This window comes from Macrobrachium rosenbergii, chromosome 37 (assembly GCF_040412425.1).
Source record: "Macrobrachium rosenbergii isolate ZJJX-2024 chromosome 37, ASM4041242v1, whole genome shotgun sequence".
NCBI lineage: Eukaryota > Metazoa > Arthropoda > Malacostraca > Decapoda > Palaemonidae > Macrobrachium > Macrobrachium rosenbergii.
In genome coordinates, this window is record NC_089777.1 from 37,211,717 (window position 1) to 37,232,491 (window position 20,775).

At 41.4% G+C, this 20,775-nt stretch overlaps 1 protein-coding gene across 2 annotated transcripts in view; it reads right to left on the reverse strand.

Annotated features, from left to right (window-relative positions):
- LOC136825492 (serine-rich adhesin for platelets-like) overlaps nt 1–20,775 on the reverse strand; it is a 72,512-nt gene that overhangs the window by 51,055 nt on the left and 682 nt on the right. For both annotated transcript variants that reach the window (XM_067082044.1, XM_067082043.1), the window contains exons 2-3: nt 11,864–12,044; nt 6,383–7,817 (exon numbers count right to left, since the gene is read on the reverse strand). In XM_067082044.1, coding sequence (XP_066938145.1) covers nt 6,383–7,817; nt 11,864–12,044 — 1,616 coding nt within the window. The remainder of the gene's footprint in view (nt 1–6,382; nt 7,818–11,863; nt 12,045–20,775) is intronic.

Genomic DNA, 20,775 nt, shown 5'->3' on the forward strand with positions numbered 1-20,775 from the left:
GGAAGAGACGAGTAAGCAGAAGAGGGAACCGTATCCTGAACAATCTCTTCCTCCTCCAAAGAGATAGGAGACAATGATTTATCCTTGGACTCTGGAGCAAAGAGGATTTCTTCAAAAAACCCATAAGCTCAGTCAGCTGGTACTTGAGCGGGGCTAAAGACTCTTCCTGGACTGATGAGGAAGACAGAATAACAGAAGGTGCATGGGCCCCGGAAGCAGAAGCTGGGGGAGTTTTGCTGTTGGCGTCGAAAGTTCAGGAGTTGGCGCCAGGCGCTCTAGAGCGGAAATATGGCGCGAGACGGTGGGCACCAGGCGCTCAACAGCGGTATTCTAGCGCAAGATGGCAGGCGCTCATCAGTGGAAGTTTGGCGCGAGTCGGTGGGCGCTTGGCGCTCAGAAGTCAGGCGCTTAGAACGCTTATAGTGCTCGGGGTTGTCTCTGAAGAAATGACGACGATGAGCAGGAGAATCAGGATGCCTTGAAACCTGCAGGAAGGTTGTGGGCTAGTCTCCCTGTACCTCTTGACAGCCAGGGGAGAAGAGTCGCCAATATCCACGTCTCTTGAGCGAGCATGAAGAAACAGAGTAACGAAATGGGAGCTTCTTGTGTGGACTGGAAGATTCCGAATCTGAAGAGAGTTGATGAACAAGAACGCCTTTCCAATGGCGTTTAGTTGAAGCCTGGGAGCACACAACAGGCTCAACAGAGCAAACCCCGCCAGCCTCCCTTGGACTTCTGGTACGTCTTCTACCTGGTGTGGGGAAGCGGGACAGTGACCTTCGTCTAGGAACACTGGTGGGATGGACAGCCACCTCCTCAATATACACAGCACTCTCACTTCTCAATGCCCTGTCAATACTCACATTTTTTTCCATTAGAGATCTAATAGCTGATCCCGTTTCCATAATAGTACTAGATAATACACTAAATTTCTGATCGAACCTAGATTCGAGGCTGGCAATGGCACTAAGAGTGGAATCATGGAAACCTGGAACAGGAGTAGATGGTAAAGTAGGAGGACTTAGGATAGGAGAAGGAGGAATTGGAGGAGTGGTAGTTCTGTCATCCCCTACATTTGCCAAAGGAATGGAATCTACATTGGCCCTACTTTCAGCCCTAATGGCTGCTTCCCTCTTCTTTTCTCTAATTTCTCTAGATGAGATTTCAAGGTTTCAAAGTTTCCTATTTCTTATCCTCCCAATCCTGACACTCTATGCAAGTATTATCTTTACTACATTCTTGCCCCATATATTTAGTGCACTTTGTATGAGAATCCTAAGAAAGCCTAGCTAGCCGAGTTCCACAACCCTCAGAACAAAAGCGAATACTAGATGAACTGGACTCTGACATCGTTAACTAAATGATACCTACAGTTAACTCAAACAACAATTCGGCAATGGTAGCAATCTACAAGGCAACAAATTCTGAAGCCACAAAGCAACAAATTCTGAACACTTCACCAAATTCGTGCAAAGAAAAGCCAAAAAGCGTCAGCAGCTGCATGAAAACTTCCGATGTTAACCGGCAGAACACGACTTGAGCTCTCCGCTGGGTTGTTTCCTCGAGTCCCGGATGGTGGGCGGGACCTTGTCACCTACACACTAACAATAACAGTGCCACAGGCGAATTTTGAATTTTTAAGCTGCCGTCAGTTAGGGAACCAATAGCTGCGTAATTACTTGGTAAGTTACTTATATAAAACCATCAATTATTAATAACCTACTTATATGAAACCATCAATTATGAATAACCTTAACTGCTACTGAAGTGAAGAGCTCAGCAGAAACAGATCCCTTAAAAGAACTGATCAATGGATTTGAGATAATTGGGGATAAAGGTCAGGAACCAAGTGCCCTAAATATTCTCATAAGATACTGTCAGCAGTTGGATATCCCACATACATAACTAGAGATACAATAACAGTTTGACCAGGATGTAGATGCATAGTCCTGAACTGTGTCAAGTGGATGACGATGCACAGAGGACCTGCCCTAAGTGTGTGTGATATTGGCAAAACAGATGTAAAATCTGCTGATGAGTCTGCTGAAGTGAAAAAGCCAGTAAGAATACAGTCTTCAATGCAAGATGCTGAAGTCAGGCTTTGTGCAGCAGTCGGTCTCTGGACAGGTTGTAAAGGATCAAGGAGAGGTCCCACTCACAAAAGTTGGATTGTTCTGTGACGGAAACTACTCCTAAAGCTTCAAATGCCTCCTGAAGTCGCTGGAGTCTGTGACTTCAATCCCTTGAAGCTCTAAAACCTGTGAGAGGGCTGCCCTAAACCCATTATTTAAGGGGGCTGGAAGTTTCTTCTGTAGAAATAAAGAAAAATCTGCTGAGGGTCTTTAAGCTTGTTGCTGTACCTGTTGCTTGGGGATGGGGCTGAACATAACTGATCACAAACCTGTCTACAATAAATATGTGAGAAATCCACCTAGATCTGAAAGTTGCATCCTTCAAGGCACTACAACTCCCAGACTTATGAGTACTGCAAACTAAGTGAACACTGTTTACTATATGCATAAAGTATGTCATATTCCTGGGGAAAAGGCTGCTGCTAGTTTGAAACATCATTGTGGACTGGCAGATGACTCTGCCTCACTTAAAGTTGAGGTATTTCCAAGATTAATGAAGAATGGGTACTCAAAATTACTCATTCTTCAGTTTTCACAAAGGTAAGGAGTCCCCTCTCTCTCTGACAGGTCCTCAAGCCATGCCCATCCAAAATGCTTTAAAAATGGGTTTGTAGCACAAACTCAATAGGGAAGAGAGGCTGAACATCAGTCTCTAACCCTGGTTGTGTTCCTTAACAGAGAACTTGACCACTATACCGGGAACTGGTGTTTTACAACTTCCAATGACTCTCTTCTCTGGATGGGAGGAAACTTCCTCCAAAAGGGCCATATGCCTCTCGGAGCCTATCAAGTACGCTGTCAATGTGACGGGAGAGGTGACTAATGGCGGGCTCTCCAGGAACAGGATGACATAACCCTCCTTCAGAACTTTGATGATCCAAGGCTCAGCTTCTCTTACCAGCCACTTCTCCCAAAACTCTGGAAGTCTGGCTTCTGCGGGTACATAAAGGACCTCCTCCTCATTTTTTAGGTACTGTACTGTCTTGGAAGAGATCTTCTTAATAGACCTGGCCATAACTTGGACATTTGTACAGGTCCTGAATGGGGCTCAAGTCTACTTCCCCAAAAGGGCTGTTGCTGGAGGGGTGAAGAAGTCCTAGTCTGACAGGCGGCCGAATCCTTGGAATGCTAAGACGACTGGGCCAACAAGTATTGCGAAGATTTCTTCTGTAAATCTGATGCAATTGCCTTCACTGTGTCCTGAGGGAAGAGATGATGCTGGTCTAGAAGCGAGAACAACAGGGCTGACTTTGAATCTGGGTCACTCCCTTGGAAGTAAAGGAGCACCAGAGCTCTCTTTTCTTCAGTAATCCAAAGGTAAATAGAGAGGAAAGCTCTAGAGAGCCATCTCTAATGGCTATGTCAGCACAGGACAGAAATCCGAGCCAGTCCGAGGGGATATCTCCCACTAGATCCTGGTGGTCCTTGATTTTCTTGGCCAGTAAGCCCACTGTCCAATCCAGGAAACTAAGGCCTTCGAAGACCTTAAAAATGCTTTTACCTAGATGATCTAGTTCTGCTTAAGGAAACATTATCTTCACCAACAAGATTGCAGAATGGCGAGGAGAGTCGATTCAATGAGAGAAGTCCCCTTGGGTGGAGGCAGCAACTTCCAAAGGAGGAGCTTCACCAGTCACGTAAGATTAAGTGAAATGGAGGACTTTTTAGACGATGCAGAGAGTCCCATCTTGGGAAGTCTTGTCCTGTCGTCCGGTTGATTCCTCATTAAAAAGGTGGAAGCAGGCAAGGATGGGGCAGCTAGGGCAAAAAATGTGGGAAAATTTGCCAAAAAGTACCACAGTAAAGCAGCATAAGCCAAAGAAGGCGCAGGTTCTTGGTCGACCTCTTCCTCTTCTGAGGAGACCGGGGACAGAAAATCATCCTGAGAAGTCTTGGGAGCGAAGGGAGCTTTCTTTAACAACTCCGTGATTTGGGCTAACAGCTGCTCAATAAGAGCCAGAGTCGGCTCATCATGGTCCAAAGGCGAAGGAGATGACGCTGTAGGCCTAACTGGAGGAGGCAAAGGAGACAGCAGTCTCTGAGCTGACGGTTTTCAGGAGCTAGCGCCAGACGTTTGAAAGTGGACATCGGGAGATTGTGAGCTGTCACTGGGCGCTTGGGAGCCTGGTGAGGGCGCTCAGCCATTGAGCGCTCAGGTGAGAAGGACTCCAGACTGTTCCACGTACACACAATGGATGCTGATGGATAGGAGCAGGGACAGAAGGGTCCACAGTGTAATTACAAGAAGGCTAGGGACTGGTAATAAACTTCTTATACTGCTTAATAGGTAGCGGATCTGGATGGCGATTAACATCCTCAGAAAGCCCTAAGTGGCCCGGAAGAGTCTAGGTACCATTTGTGGCACCTCCTGTCCATGCCATAGTCATCGGAAGAGCTTGAGGATAACTGATCAACCTCCAAAGATGCACCTTTCCAATGGCTGTCTGCCGACACCTGGGACTGTCCAACAGGAGCAGCTGAGGGGGCGACTACCTGTGGCCAAACCCCACCGGCTTCCCTCAGACTGTCGGTACGTCTTTTCCCAGGTTCAGGGGCACAGGACAGGGACCTTGGTCTAGGAGAACCGGCGGGACGGATAGCCACCTCTTCCACTGGCCTGCACTCTCACTCATCACTTTATCCGAGAATACTTTATCCATTATCACTTTCAGTGACACTCCTAGCTCTGCCATTGTATATACTTACTACAAGGTTAATTTTCTTATCGAACCTGGATTCAAGATTGGCAATGGCACTAGGTCAGAAGCATGGGAGCCAAGCATGGGAGTAGGAAGTTGGATAGTAGGAGGGCAAGAAACAGGAGAAACAGTAGGAATGGGAGTAGAGGGAGAGAAATAGGCCTAACTTCTAAACTAGGTTGAGGCATAGCTTCTATACTATGAGAACATCTCTTGGGTCTAGAAGCCACTTTCCTCTTCCCATCTCTCTCTAGTTTGTCTAAGTGAGACCTTAGAATTTTCCGCTGTTTAACCCATGAGGAAGATTCATTACAGATTTTCTCAATTCTACACTCTTGCCCCGTAGATTTACTACAGATTGAAAGTACCAAAAGCTTGTTAAAATAACAAGATTTTATGAGCCTAGTCTTACAGCCTTTGCTGCACCGAATACTCGAACGGCTAGAATCTGACATAATTCAGAAAAAACTATCAATAGCTTGCTGTGCAACCAAAACAAAGCACAGTAATTGTACTTCAACATGCAAAAAGATAATTAAAAAACAATCAAAAAGCTGCTGCACATGGCGCCGATGTGTGTACCAGAGCCGGCAGAAACAAACTGAGCTTACCTACCATGTTGTTTCCCATGTTCCCTGATAGTGGGTGGGGCCTGTCATCTACACAAAAACAGAAGCAGCACTAACTTGAATTTAAAAAAAAATTGATGCGCTAATTAGAAACGTTAGCTTTATAATTACTTGGTAAGTTGCTTATATGAAATTTAGTTTTCTGTAAAAGAAAACTACTGCGATGGCTTTGTCTGTCCTTTAGGCATTTTTTCTGTCTGCCCTCCCATCTTAAAATCTAGTGAGGCTAGAGGGCTGCAAATTGTTACGTTGATCATCCACCCTCCAATCATCAAGCATACTAAATTGCAACCCTCTAGCCTCAGTAGTTATTATTTTATTTAAGGTTTAGTTTAGCCGTGGATTGTTCGTCTGGCAGCACTTCCCGGAGGTTTGCGACGCACCTTAACCTGACTGTATCTGGGGAGCAACTTAGCTGCTGGCTGGTCACAGGATAGTTTTATAAAGCATTATAAACTTTATCGCATTTTTTACTTGTTTGTTTTGTTTTGTACATTTCCTACTCAATGTCCATGACTTTCTAGGCAACAAAAAGCAGCATAGACATTCAGATCACTCACGCAACACATAACTGAAAGAAGTTGCATTCCAACTACTCTTTCTACTAATAACTTGCAAAAATAAATCATAGCATTTTTGAACACCCAGCTATATCAAGTTATTATGGCCTAGAAAATAAGTGTATGTTTAACCTTCAGCATAATCTAGATTATCAATCCAAATAAAATAATGAAACGTTCTTCCTCAGTTTCCTTAAAATATCATACCATTATATAATTTAATAATAACTCTCAAAAAGCTATATGCTACAATAATCACATGCAAATATGATTACTGATAATCATTATCTCTTCAATCCATAATCCAGGATTAAGGCCACATACAAAATATGAAAATCCTAAACAGATAAATGGCAACTTACTTGTGATGTCGAACTTCTTCCTTTCGAACATAAAATGAAGGAGTCTGTAGAACGGATGCCAATCCCTTACTCAGGCTTGCACTGCTGCGTGAAATTTCTTCCTTCCTTGTGGTAACTCTGCGACGCTTATTCTCTCTCTTAGGAAGCTCCACCTCCGGGTGTTTCCTGGGCCGACCTCTTGGTCTCCCAGATTTTTTGGTGGGTGGTTTGACATATAATTCTGATTCTTTGGACTGTAATGAACTACTACTATTGCTTGAAGACTCCTGAAGTGTACTTGCATTACTGTTATTAGTATCTGCAGAAGCAACTGAACTTTTGGTTTCACTTGGGGATATGGAATCACTGAACTGACTAGATTCAAACGAAGTTCCTGAAGAGTTCACAGCCTGCTTCTCATCATCTTGTCCCATTTGATCAGACTGATTTCCAGACTGTTCTTTAGACGTGTTCAAGGATCCCACATCATTCATCACAACTGACTCAAGCTGAGACAACTGGGTACAAGGCCCTGATGATGCTGTAGTTGAAACAATGTTAGATTGCATTACAGGATCTGATTCTGAATTTTCCTCACAGCTTCTAGATGCCTTGGAGAACTTATTCTTTTTACAGGTAGTATTTTTGTCAGGATCAGGAATGGCACAAGACTGATTATTTCTCTTCTCCAATGATGGAAGGAACAGCACAGAATTAATCTTTGAACCAGATTCATCATAACCACTATCTTCGCTAACTGTTGATGTCGCAGGTGAAAGAAACTGAGCCTCACTAAATGAGGGTGTGCAATTTTTGGCTACATCAAATGCCTTATCAATGGCAGTAACTGTACTTTCTTGGTTTTTTTCTGCTATGACAGCATCACTATCTACTAAGCTGCAACTACTACTACTCTGAACAGAATCATTTTTAGGGGAGACTTGTGAAAAAGCTGAACCTCTACTTGGAATGTATAACCTATTAGAGATGGAATCTTTGATCTCAGCACTTTCTGCTGGGTCAGCACCAAAATCTTCACCAGGATCTTTCTTGATGGATGACATAGGAGATTCAAAACCCTTCATCCAAGACTCTAACTCAGAGGATACAGGGTCAAATTTAACTTCGTCACAGGCAGCTGGTGCGGTCCTGAGAGGACCTTCCTTGCCTGAAGTCTGATCTGAACCTTCTAGATCTAGACCATCAAGCAACTCAAAAAATGAAGAGAATGAGTTAAGATCATCAGCTTTTACTTTCTCACTATTAGGCTTTGAACAAGATTGGGCCATCTCTTTTGCAATCTTTGGTCTAGCATTTATATATCTTTGAAGAAGGTTTTCAACTTCTCGGTCAGTTACAGAATCATAAGAACGAGCTGGGCTGAATCCAGGACTTCGGACATCACTTTGAATTCCACTGCTACTGCTGCTGCTTCTACTCCAATGTTGAATGAGTCCTGGAAAAATTGAAATAAAAATACAATTTATATGAAAATCTTTTACCTTACTAGAAGCATGACAAACAGACCTCAAAAGTTTTTATTTTTGTTGTAAAAAAAAAAAAAAAAATTAGCAATAATGAATTCATACATATACCATACTGATTTTCAATAAGAATATGATGATGATCAACAATTAAGATGCATCACCACCTACGGATGTCTGACCCCAAAATCCTGCATGTTTATTGCCTTAACTTCTCCAAAAATGATAGTACTGTACAGAGAGACACGAGATAATCAAATTATACACTCAAAAGTTAACTGAACCGAATTTACTTAAATTCTTGAAATCAAACTCTAATATGGTAAAAACAGAAACTGAGGTACCTTGGCATTCATAAAAAGAAAAAAAAAGTCACAAGGGGCCAACTAATTGCCAAGACATTCTTTCAATTACAAATGCAGTAGAACTAGACATATACAACGTAATGTCTACCACTACTGCATACTGTGCTATTTTCAGTACGCTCACAAAATAAAAAACACCACTGAATTTTTAAAAAATCAAATTAAACACATGAAAATGCACACTAAAAAAGACTCCATAAGTGAAATGGATGAAAAATGATAACCAAATAAGTATAAAGCACTTAGAAGCTGAATCCAAGGAGTGTGATAAAACAGTGTGTTTACTCCAAGAAAATGCACAAAAGGATTGAAGGGCAACAGATGTGACACATAAGAACACTAAGCATAGTTAGTGGGGGCATCAGAATCTTGACCAGGGCAGCAACTGGGATCTGTTGCAATGAGGAAAAGCAATACAGGCAGTCCCCATTTTACGCCGGGCTAGGCTTACAACATTCCGAGTTTATGACACTCTTCACATAATACTCATCAAAAATTATTTCTCGGGTTACAACACGTTCCGGGTTTAAGATGCTGACGACGCCGATCTGAAATATGTCTCCAAAACGGCAGAATGGTCAAAATTTGGAGGTTGTTTTGATGAAAAACTCATGCTGGGGTTATAATGAACAAATATGAAACTATGAGAGGTGAACCAAACCAAGGAAAGGTCAACAGATATAAACTAAAAAACTTTTGTATGAGAACTTAGATTATGATATTACTGATGGGTATGGATTCTAAACTCATGAAAAACCTGTCAAGACAAAATATCTGAAATAAATTATCTACAAAAATACAAACTAATTTACAACAGTTCAAATATACCACTGAGTGAACACTCTCAGGACTGACCCAAATGGTTTGTTCTTATTATTACATATATTAAACTCCTTAAAACTTAAAAGATTAAGTAAGCTATAAATACTGAAGATTCTAGAAAAATTTTCTTAAAGTTGTTACCAAGACCTGATATTCATTCTCTACTTTCTGGGATATGGTCAAGTGGTTTAGTCATAAAATACCCCTTCGTTAAATATGACCATCTCAACAACAGAATAAAATTAATGTGGCGTTCTCTTTGGAATGAACACTAAAACATGAGAGGTAAGTATTCTTTATATTTCCTAAACCTTGCCCTTCATCCAAGATGGGATTTAAAGGTAGTAAATTATCAAGACAGGAATGAATGTATTTGATCTGGTCTTAGTAGTAGAAGCTTTGGCCACTGTATCAGCTTCATCATTTCCATTGATGCCTACATAACCAAGCACCAAACATTTTTTTCATCTTAAACCAATTACTTTACCATTATATTCATGTATGATAATGATAAAACATAAAATCTTTTGTAAAAGAAAAGGATCACACAGTTCATGTATGTTAGCATAAGTCCCTAGCTCATTCTTTGAGTGCCTGGCAGCTGGTTAACAACTCCCAGAAACTCAGCTTTTTACAACACTTCAGGATTACAGTTTTTTTCTTATTTCATTTTACTGTTCTACTGTTATTCCTTTTATTATATTAGTTTTCCAGGAGTGCAGGTAAAATCATTTATTTATTACATTAATAAGTTTACAGTTAAAATGATTAGCTTTGTGTACAGCACCATCAGCCTTACTTCACCAGACTGGAAGAAGTTTCAGAAGTTTTTTGCAATTTTTTCTATACTAATAGTTTCAAAAGTTTTTTGTAAGTACTTTTTTTACTAAGCCTACTGTTCAACAGCATTAACCTCTTAAATTTCTTTTTGCTGGCTGTATATAATTTTCTTTCTTAGTGTTGTTGTGTACATGTTTGTGTCTAACTAGAGAGAGCAGTTAAGCTAGCATGGTGGTTCCAAGTTAAACAGCAATCATTCCTTCTCATTGATATTATATACGTTTTCATTTAATATTTTACTCCCAATATTTATTTGTAAAGCATGAAGTGTTACTTTCCTTATGAGGTACTGAATGGCAAGTTCTTGTCCTTTCTAGTTGTGGAACTGCAGGGAAAGCCAAAACCTGGCTGAGGAATTTGAATGATACTAAAATTCTGGAATCAATGAAGCAGTCCAGTTTCCATCTCAGGGTTAAACCAATGCCGTGCGAATGTAGATAATATACTCACTTTAATGAACTGAATGGCTGAAACTGCCCAGTGCTTGATTTACAGGGTGAATTTTATTATTTGTTCATTCAAGGTTATCTGGATGGGGTTCCGCTTTCATTTGATTTGTAGGCCCAGTACTGCACACAGGTCAAGGGAATGAAAATCAGTTGCCACTAACCAGTAAAATTGGGAAGGAACAGGCACAGGAGTCCCTGGTTATCGGTGGGGCGTTTCCGATAAACGGTGAAAAGCGCCACGTAACCGCGATAATAGCACTGATCCCTGGTTATCAGCGCGATAAGCGCGTGAACCGGTTATCAGCAACAATAACCAGGAATCAATGTCAAAAATTCAGTTATCGTCATCGCTAGACAAGCCCCGTAAAACCGGATCGCAGATAACCGAGACTGCAGATAGCCGGGAACTGCCTGTACTGGGTATGGCTGGGTGGTAAAGCATGTAATTGAGATAATCCCACACCAATTCTCAGGAATCAGGACAGTCTTGAGAGCATGGGGGCATGGGCATCTCCCTCCATAATGCCGAGAAGTCTGGGCTTCACAAAAATAGTGGTGCCAATGAAAAGTTCAACAGGATGTCCTACTGGGAGAACACTTCTAAGCCTACTCCCTACCAATCCTACAATCAGGGACCAGACTGATAAAAAGAGAGAGAACTCAATGTTACTAGAGGATGACATGGAGATATACAAGTGGTTCTTTTCCTTAGTCCTACTAACACCTTGGTTAACTCCTTCACAGCAGCAGAGGAAGTCATCATCTGAACAAGGGTTTGGCAAGACAATCCTATCGTAAATACAACAGAAACAGTGGCAGCAGCAGATGTGTTTCTAGCATAAGCAGGAGTACCAGTCACACAAAGGAATGTCAAGCAAAACTACAGCAACTCCCTTGACTACAATAGTAGCCTTATAGGCTGGCCCAAAAATTTAGAAGCAAGAATGTCAGTCTCAGAGGCTGGTCAATGTGGGCATGAGTGACACTCATCAGCCAAACACCTGAATTGTTGCAAAAAGGGGGCAGTGAGTAGCTGCCCACAGTTCTTGATGAGCAGGGCTGGGCAGCAAGGGAAAATTGAAAGGACTGGTCCCAACAGAAACCAGAGTCCAAGCAGAGATGGCACAACCAAGAGATATAAGAGTGAAGGAGGTCTGCTACACCCAGGAAAGTTAAGAAGTCTTCTTGGCCCTCTTATGCTTGGAGCCATACATCTGCCACTGGAAAGGAAACCCTGCACAGGCCTCAGAAACCATCCTAACCTTGCAAACAAAACGAGTAAGGATCAACATTTGAGGGCAATATTAGGCAATTACATACATGCCAACATCTTGGACATCTAGGTTGTTCCTACAACACTCAGAAGAGACATGTCAAAAAATACACAATGCCAAACCACACTTTTTGAAATGGATAAAACAAAATATGCAACTTCTCAGACCTTGTTAAGATGTTCCAATGACCAAATTAGTTTGAAATGAACATACTCCTAAATAGAGGATAAGAATTTTTTTATTCTAATCAGGACAAACAGGAACTTACTTTGATTCGATGCCGGAATATAAACTTGTCTTATGTTACGATTAACAACGCAGCTCCAAGGTGACACATCTAATCGAGATTCACAGTCTTCATTGTCGCATGTAACAACAGCTTCATCAAATGAGAACTGAATGGGCCTTACAAGACCCTTTCCACAGTGCTGACACAAGTACTCGAAACTCTGTAAGAGAAGTAGGACAATGGAAATTATTAATAAATTGTTCTCACAGATATGAGAAAATAGCTACATTATAACACACCTGATGGTAGCTGGGAATTGTCTGTGTGATCCAATGGAAGTTTTCACTCAACAATTTGGTAGTTATGAATGCTTTAACAGTGAAAGTACTTCTACTTGATAATGGCTAAGATTTACATATTCACAAATCACTGCAAGATCTTTAAGGTAAACTTTCCCAACACCAAATAATAATATCACATGAAAAAATTCTCAATCTAAACTGAAAATCATAGATTCACATTTATTCATTTAGTAAAGATAACTAATAACAAAATGTCTACAAAGTTATCTCCATAATGGTTTTGATCTTTTACAATTTGACATCCATGTCTGTAACTCCTGAAGCACACAGTGCAGTAATACCACTTACCCGAAATTTCATTAACGCTATAGACAGATGACCACTGAGAGGTTACACCATGCCACAAATACTGTGACACATTACTTTTAACTTAATATGCCCAGTAAAGAAGGGAGCACTTAGGAGATGTGGAGTAGAAATTAGAAACAAGTTAGGTCAAATTGATTAAATCTCACAAAAGAACATTAGGAATTTATAAATAAAAAAAAAAAAAATTTTTTTGCTCCATTTTAATTTTTCGAGCAAAACCACAAATACTGTATAGCATTTTTCAAAGTAATTTGTCTTTTTCCAAACATACAAACCTGAAGCTCTTTACATAAGATTTTGCTTGCAAATGCCAGCTGGAACAGCCATTTAACAGACAAGGTCATTACCTACTGATGGGTAGGGGAAGCCCCGCCCACCTGTCAGACTGCAATCCATTTTGCCTTTCGGCCCAGCTACCATAATGAGGGGTGGGACATAAATGTAAAGAACTTTAGGTTTGTATGTTGGAAAAAAAAAAAAAATTTATGATAAAATAAACTTTTATATACACTTTACCAAGCAACTACATAGCTACTAGCTTTCTACACGGCTGTCTAACAAAATTCAGGGAACACTGAAGTGACCGCATGATTACTTGAACCCGCGCCCCCCCCCATTGGCAGTGGTTGTGTTTTTTCTCCTTTCTAGAGAATAACAAAACCACAAGACAGAGCAGAAACAAAATACAAGGTGCGCAAAAGAGGTGAAAGGGAACAGTGGTAGCAAGCTACTCATCCACACCCAAAAATCCAATGAGTGCATCCTCTCTGCCAGTTAGCTACCCTGTTTCTAAGATTCAGTGGCCATTCCAGCTTGTGTTAAAGGATACCCCTAATGTAAAAGGCAATCGCAGCAACAAATATAAATCACTTCTACTGGGCATATGCTCACTCAACTTCCAATCTAAAACTCTTGGCTGTGTGTGAGGCAGAGATGTCACAGGACCTTTAGATCTTGCAACAGAAAGACTAAATCTAGTGGCTGGCAACAGTTCTTGAAAGTCTCTCGACCCAAATCTTGTATCGCTGCCATGTTGCCCAATGGCTCGACAGGCATCCACCACCATTGGCAGCAAGTGGGAGGGAACGCTACCCCTAGCCTCCTCCACCCTTCTTCGTACCCCTGGCCCCTTTTCTAGCATGGGCAGGCAGGTGGAAAGGGCACGACTGAGCACTTTTCACTGCTGGGGTAGAAGACTGGGTACCCCTACGAGGGGCCAAGGAAGCCTGGGACTTCCTCAGACCCAAAGAGGAAGAACCAGCCTGACCTGAAGGTTGGGCTGCAGTGCCACACAAAGACCACGAGGTCTTGGGCCACTGCCTGGTGGACCAGCATGTCACTGTTCTCAACACGAAGTCTTTCCACCATAACCTCCACCTCTCGTCTAGGGAAGAGGGAAGTGGAAGTAAAGGTTCATCTCTGAGTGTCAATGCCAACTCTGACCCAACGAACCTGGAGACCTGAGACAAAACTGCGTCTCAACTCTGAGCACCAGGTTCGCCCACAGGTTAGCTGTCTGGTGGGCTAGGTAGGTGATGGCCCTACTTCCAGACAACATCAGTCTCCTAAATGTAGCATCTTCTTCAGGTGATCTTGGCCACAGCCAGTGACCAAAGATCGATCCAAAAGACTGTCTGGAATGCTGCCATGGCGGCTGATTCCATTGCCATTGCCTCCGACTGCGAGAAAGAGACTCTTGTGCTGATGCAGTCCAGCGACATACTAGGACTCAGACAAGTCAGGTCCAGGTCAACCTGTTTGGCGGCAAAGGCCTCTCCGAGGGAACGTAGTATTTCCTCTGGCGAGTGAGAGGTGGAGGAAGTGTCTTGCTCTATCAGGTAAACCAAAGTGAATTCTCCTGCCTAGACACAAGGGAATCCACCTGGTCTAAGACCCCTTTGGCAAGCCTCAACAATGGCAAGCCCCTCAAGACCTTGGGTCCTTCTGGGGTCCCGAAATGGACTCAATAGCTGAAGAACGGTCCCTGCGAAAAGTCAAAGCTTCTAACAGTGAGGAAGACTGGGTGGGGAACCTCTTGTCTTGCCCAGATGAGCAAGCCGGTGACCTGGATCACCGTCCAAGGACCCCTGAGCTGCTCTCTTCGGAGAGCAGGAGGGAGATGAATGAGTGCCTTCCCACTCTCTACTCACTTTCTCTCGCTGGTCTGAGCTGGCAGAGAGATCCCAGTCTGTAGACTGGGGACCCTTACTGGCACGGGAAGGTGAACTTCAGGGGCAGGTATCAGTGCGCTGGGGGTTCGTGAAACCCCAGGCAGCGGTTGCTCCTGTGCACACGGCAATGGGAGTGGCAGTACTCGGGATATATACCACTAGCAAGAGAACAGGTAGCCTTCTCTGTGGGGGAAGGCTGGTCGCTTGAAGCCCTATGGGACTTCTTGCAGGTGGGCAAGGTACCCTTCTTCTTCTTTCGCTTGCTAGCTTTAGAGGGAGGGGAGGTGACAGCACTCAACTATGATGAAGAAGATGAAGACGACGATGACTTCCTATTCTCTTCTTTGACTTTTTGACAAGGCTGGTCTTCGACAGCAGGGTGTGGAGGAGGACATCACCAAAGGACGACGAAGTAGATGGTAACACCTGTGAGCCCATCGCCAATGGGATATGTGGTGTCACCAGTGCTGTAGTGGTGGCCCTCAAGCCAATGGACACCATTATCATCGAAGTCGTCACGGTTAGATGATGCAATGACAGGAAGGCCTTGTGCTGCCTTCAAGTAATGGATTAAACCAGAGACATTCAGCTCTCCCGGGAGGCCTAAGGAAAGCCACAACTCCGCAAGCCCCTCAGGCTCCACAACACCTTCCGGAACAAAAGTCAGGTTACGAGAGGTAATCTCTCTTTGCCCCAAGAAGGTATGTCCTCCTGAGGACAACTCCTCATCTGAGCAAAAAGAAACTGCCGGAGGGGAAACAGGCAGATCGTCTTCCCCCTTTGGTGCCCCTCTACTGACGAAGCAGCAGGAGTCAGCAAAGGAACGCGAGAGAATCTTTGGTGTCACTGGCAGAGACGGGCAGTCCCCGGTTAATGGCGGGGGTACCGTTCCTGGCCGAGCGCCGCCAACCAAAAATCATCGCTGACCGATAATGGTCATTAACCCTTTAACGTCGACTGGATGTATTTTACGCTTGATAAAAGTTGTCTGTCGGGTGCCAAGTGGACGTAAAATACGTCGACTACAAAAAGTTTTTTTAAATATTCGCGGAAAAATACTTATAGGCCTCGTTTGCAAAAATTTTTAAATCACGCGCCTTGAGGGATGCTGGGAGTTCACGGATCACGCTGTTGTTTTGTTTACAAGCGTGACCCAGCTGCGCATGCACGAATTTCTTTCTTATCCCAAAAGAAAGCATCAGCTAACTGCTGAAAATCTCAGAATTTCTTTAGTCACTTTGTCGCAATTTTTGCACCGTTTTCTATTAGCCTTAACATAAAGTTTTATATATGAAAATGTGCGCAATTTCATGTAGAATATAAAAAAAATAACTCATGGTTGTAGCTTTTATCAAGTTTGATATATTTTCATATAAATCACGATGAGTGAAAAATTTCAACCTTTGGTCAACTTTGACTTGACCGAAATGGTCGAAAAATGCAATTGTAAGCTAAAACTCTTACATTCTAGTAATATTCAATCATTTACCTTCATTTTGCAACAAACGGGAAGTCTCTAGCACAATATTTCGATTTATGGTGAATTTTTGAAAAACTTTTTCTTTATGTCCACGCTAACTCCTGCTGAAAATCTTGTAAGAGCCTGACGCCGTCTCTTCCAAACACGTGTGTGTTCGTTGTCCATCGGAGTGGACAAGACAACAAGAGCATCTCGTTTTCTTTCTCTAAAGGAACGCGATTTCAACCATACAATATTTCCGTCTGTTTCTCCCTAACCATTATTGTCTTGATGTATGTACAATCACCACTACTTGCACTGCCATGCAAGCATTCTAATTAGGTACTCATAATGTTCCAACGAATCTTCTGTATCAAACTGTGTGTATGTTTCTGTTTGTGAAGATGCCAAACGTCTTGCCACCCCGATGGACGACGAACACACACGTGTTTGGAAGAGACGGCGTCAGGCTCTTACAATCTCAGAAATTCTTTAGTCACTTTGTCGTAATTTTTGCACTGTTTTATATTAGCAGTTACATAACGTTTTATATAAGAAAATGTGCGCTAAATCATGTAGAATACAACAGAAAATAATTCATGGTTGTAGCTTTTATCAATTTTGAAATATTTTCATATAAATCATGGTAAGTGCCAAAATTTTGACCTTCGGTCAACTTTGACTCGACCGAAAGGGTTAAAAAATGCAATTGTAAGCTAAAACTCTTACATTCTAATAATATTCAATCATTTACCTTCATTTTGCAACAAACAAGAAGTCTCTAGCACAATATTTCGATTTATGGTGAATTTTTGAAAAGAACTTTTTCCTCACCTCCGCACGCACTAACTGCTGAAAATCTCGGAAATTCTTTAGTCACTTTGTCGTATTTTTTGCACCGTTTTATATTAGCCGTTACATAAGTTTTATATATGAAAATGTGTGCAATTTCATGTAAAACACAACAAAAAATAATTCATGGTTGTAGCTTTTATCAGTTTTGAAATATTTTCATATAAATTACGGTAAGTGCCAAAATTTCAACCTTTGGTCAACTCTGACTCGACCGAAATGGTCGAAAAATGCAATTGTAAGCTAAAACTCTTACATTCTAGTAATATTCAATCATTTACCTTCATTTTGCAACAAACGAGAAGTCTCTAGCACAATATTTCGATTTATGGTGAATTTTTGAAAAAACTTTTTTCCTTACGTCCGCGCACTAACTGCTGAAAATCTCAAAATTTCTTTAGTCACTTTGTCGTAATTTTTGCACCATTTTATATTAGCCATTACATAAAGTTTTATACATGAAAATGTGCACAATTTCATGTAAAATGCAACAAAAAATAACTCACGGTTGTAGCTTTTATCAGTTTGGAAATATTTTCATATAAATCACGATAAGTGCTGAAATTTCAACCTTCGGTCAACTTTGACTTGACCGAAATAGTAGAAAAATGCAATTGTAAGCTAACACTCTTACATTCTAGTAATATTCAATCATTTACCTTTATTTAGCAACAAACGGGAAGTCTCTAGCACAATATTTCGATTTATGGTGAATTTTTTAAAAAAAAATTTTTTTTTTCCGTCCGTGCGTTACGAATTCATGCATCATTTTGTGATAATATTTTCTCTGTGTTGCTTTGATCGTTTTACAATTTGTTATATACCAAAATCATTGCAATTTTGTGTACAATACAAAAAAAAAAAATAGCTCATTAGCTTTAACCGTTTTGCTCACAGTGCGATTTGTATACAATTATATAAGAATTTTTTTCACAGTCATATATTCCAATATATATATATATATATATATATATATATATATATATATATAGATATAAAATATATATATATATATATATATATAGATATAAAATATATATATATATATATATATATATATATACATACACATACCTTTCTATACTGTTCAGTCAATAAACTTCAATAATAAACAATATCTCTGTGTGGAGCCTTTCCCCTGAATTTCCCTGAAGACAACCAGTTTGCATGCAAAATGGGAACTGTATTTAGGTCTAGTACCAACCCTTGGGATAAAAGTAAACCTTGAGCGAAAGACAGTAAAAGTTTCTAAGGGATGAACATGAAAACATGCACACCACATTAAATATAAACATAAACAAACATGAAAATAACCAAAAACATAAATAACAAGCAATAAATAGCCTATTCTGGTCAGCGACTTGCAGGAACCACACCGCAGTAGTAATCAATAAAACTGGAGACTACTACCGCACCCCTCTTTGACAGTAACTGACATATTTGGTAGGCCTAGGCTATTCTGTTCCTTCATACGTGCACATTAACCTGTTAAGCGTCCCCCCCGGATGAGCTCGCCGCTAACATACCGTCACGCTTTTTCTTGCAATTAGCGGTCATATCACTGATGATAGTTTTTCAAAGTTAATATTGATTTTTATGCTTATAATTCGTACTGTAGTTAAGAGTAGGAATTTTATTAAATGATAGGATAAAAAACTATTACTACTACTATTATTTTATTTCATAAGACTACAAAATACTGAATGAAAAGTGTTGTACATACATGCACTATTATTCTTTTGTATGCCAATCTCTAAAGCAGGGGGCTACACACAATCCATCTACGTACTCGTGATTGTGGAGACAAATGTTCTACATTCTCATCTAGAAACTGATTTGCAAATCTGTTTGTTTCTTTCACGAGGTAATCAATGATTTCATCATCAAATTATTTCTCAAAAACACTCTCTCTCTCTCTCTCTCTCTCTCTCTCTCTCTCTCTCTCTCTCTCTCTCTCTCTCTCTCTCTCTCTCTCTCTCTCTCTCTCTCTCTCTCTCTCTCTCTCTCTCTCTCTCTCTCTCTCTCTCTCTCTCTCTCTCTCTCTCTCTCTCTCTCTCTCTCTCTCTCTCTCTCTCTCTCTCTCTCTCTCTCATCTCTCTCTCTCTCTCTCTCTCTCTCATCTCTCTCTCTCTCTCTCATCTCTCTCTCTCTCATCTTCACTTCCGCTATTGGAAGAAAAGTTTGTTTCTTCAATATCCTCATCATGGAGGATTCAGAACTAGAGCTCTCATCATCAAATATGTCTTCAGTATCAGACACCTGTCTAGGATTTGATTTATCTCACCTGAAGACATACGCCTCCTCTTTGTGACATTCATTGAGAACGACGTCAATACCGTATTGTCTCTGAAAACGCCCGAAGCGTACTGAAAAAAAAAATAGTCATCTAGGCATCAAGCGACCAACTGAAAAGAGTTGCCAGGGAGGAAATAAGTCATCAATTACAGCTTACGTGTTCTGAGAGTGTTACCAAATGATGTTCCAACATTTTCCATACGAGTAAACGTATTATTACGGGCTGACAGCTTGAAAAGCAGAGTTAAAGTCTTGAACGTAATATCCCGTTGAAGGCGCTACCAGTAGATCGCAGTAAACGTTATTACGTGGGTGACGCTTAACAGGTTAAGGGTGCATACACATTACAATGGAACAATTCATAAGCACAAGACAGCAGCAACTCATCTGGGTAAAACTTTAGTTGTGCAGCCTGATTCCTGCCAGCTGCCGAGTGGGACAGGTTACTGCCTGGTATTTCTAAGTAATACTGTAGATACACAGCGGGTATTTAGCGAGAAATGGCAGTTTCTTAATAGTATTTTGGTTGCTTATTTACAATTTAACGTTATTTTTGGGGGGTCTGCTGTAATTAACCCCTGAAGTCCATCCAAAAAGTGGTTTCCATACGCGATCTTCGCAAGACAGCATGGTTACGTCTGTTTCTAACGGTTCATATCCCGTCCGGCAAGTGCAATACCTTGGAAACTTGTTTTTTCTACACTTTTAGGGCTTCTGACACTGGCGCTGCATTTGTTTGTTGTCGGCCAAATGGAATGTCCCTTCACCGTGTTTAGTACTGGCCTGGGGGGATGGTACCCAAACGTTAATAAGTTATTGCACTAGCTGGACTGGATATGAACCGTTCGAAACAGATGTACCCGTGCTCTGTCTTGTGAAGATCGCGTATGGAAACCCCTTGTTGGATGGACTTCTGGTGTTAATTACAGGTTAATTACAGCCGACCGCCAAAAAATTACTTTAAATTGTAAGTAAGCAACCAAAATACTATAAGAAACTGCCATTTCTTGCTAAATACCCGCCTGGTCTATCAGATCTACCTACAGCCTTTTTTGGAGATGTCCACGCCCCCCTGGCCTGGTCAGGGAACATTGCCCTAAGGTAGGTTAGGTAGGTAAGATCTGGTTAGGTCAAGACCTAGCTTAATAGGAAAGGATAGGCCAATGTCTATTTATGTATGAGGAACCTGTCCCAGTCGACAACTGGTGAGAATCAGGTAGCGGAACTTAAGTACAGTTTTACCCTCATCCCTTGTCTACCATAAATAGGTTGAAAAGGAGTCAACAACCTAAGCGTGGAGAGTGCCGATTGGCCTATATTGGATAATCAAACGAAGCACTGCATAAAACTAGGCCTAGGCTACCTGATATATACAATCTTTTATGTTTTTTTGTTCATCACTGTGGGGTTGTAACAGGCCTAAACACAGAGCCCATTTTTATTATAAACAAATAAGTTACCAAACCAGAGGGGGGGGCGGTAGTAGTCTCCAGTTTCACAATA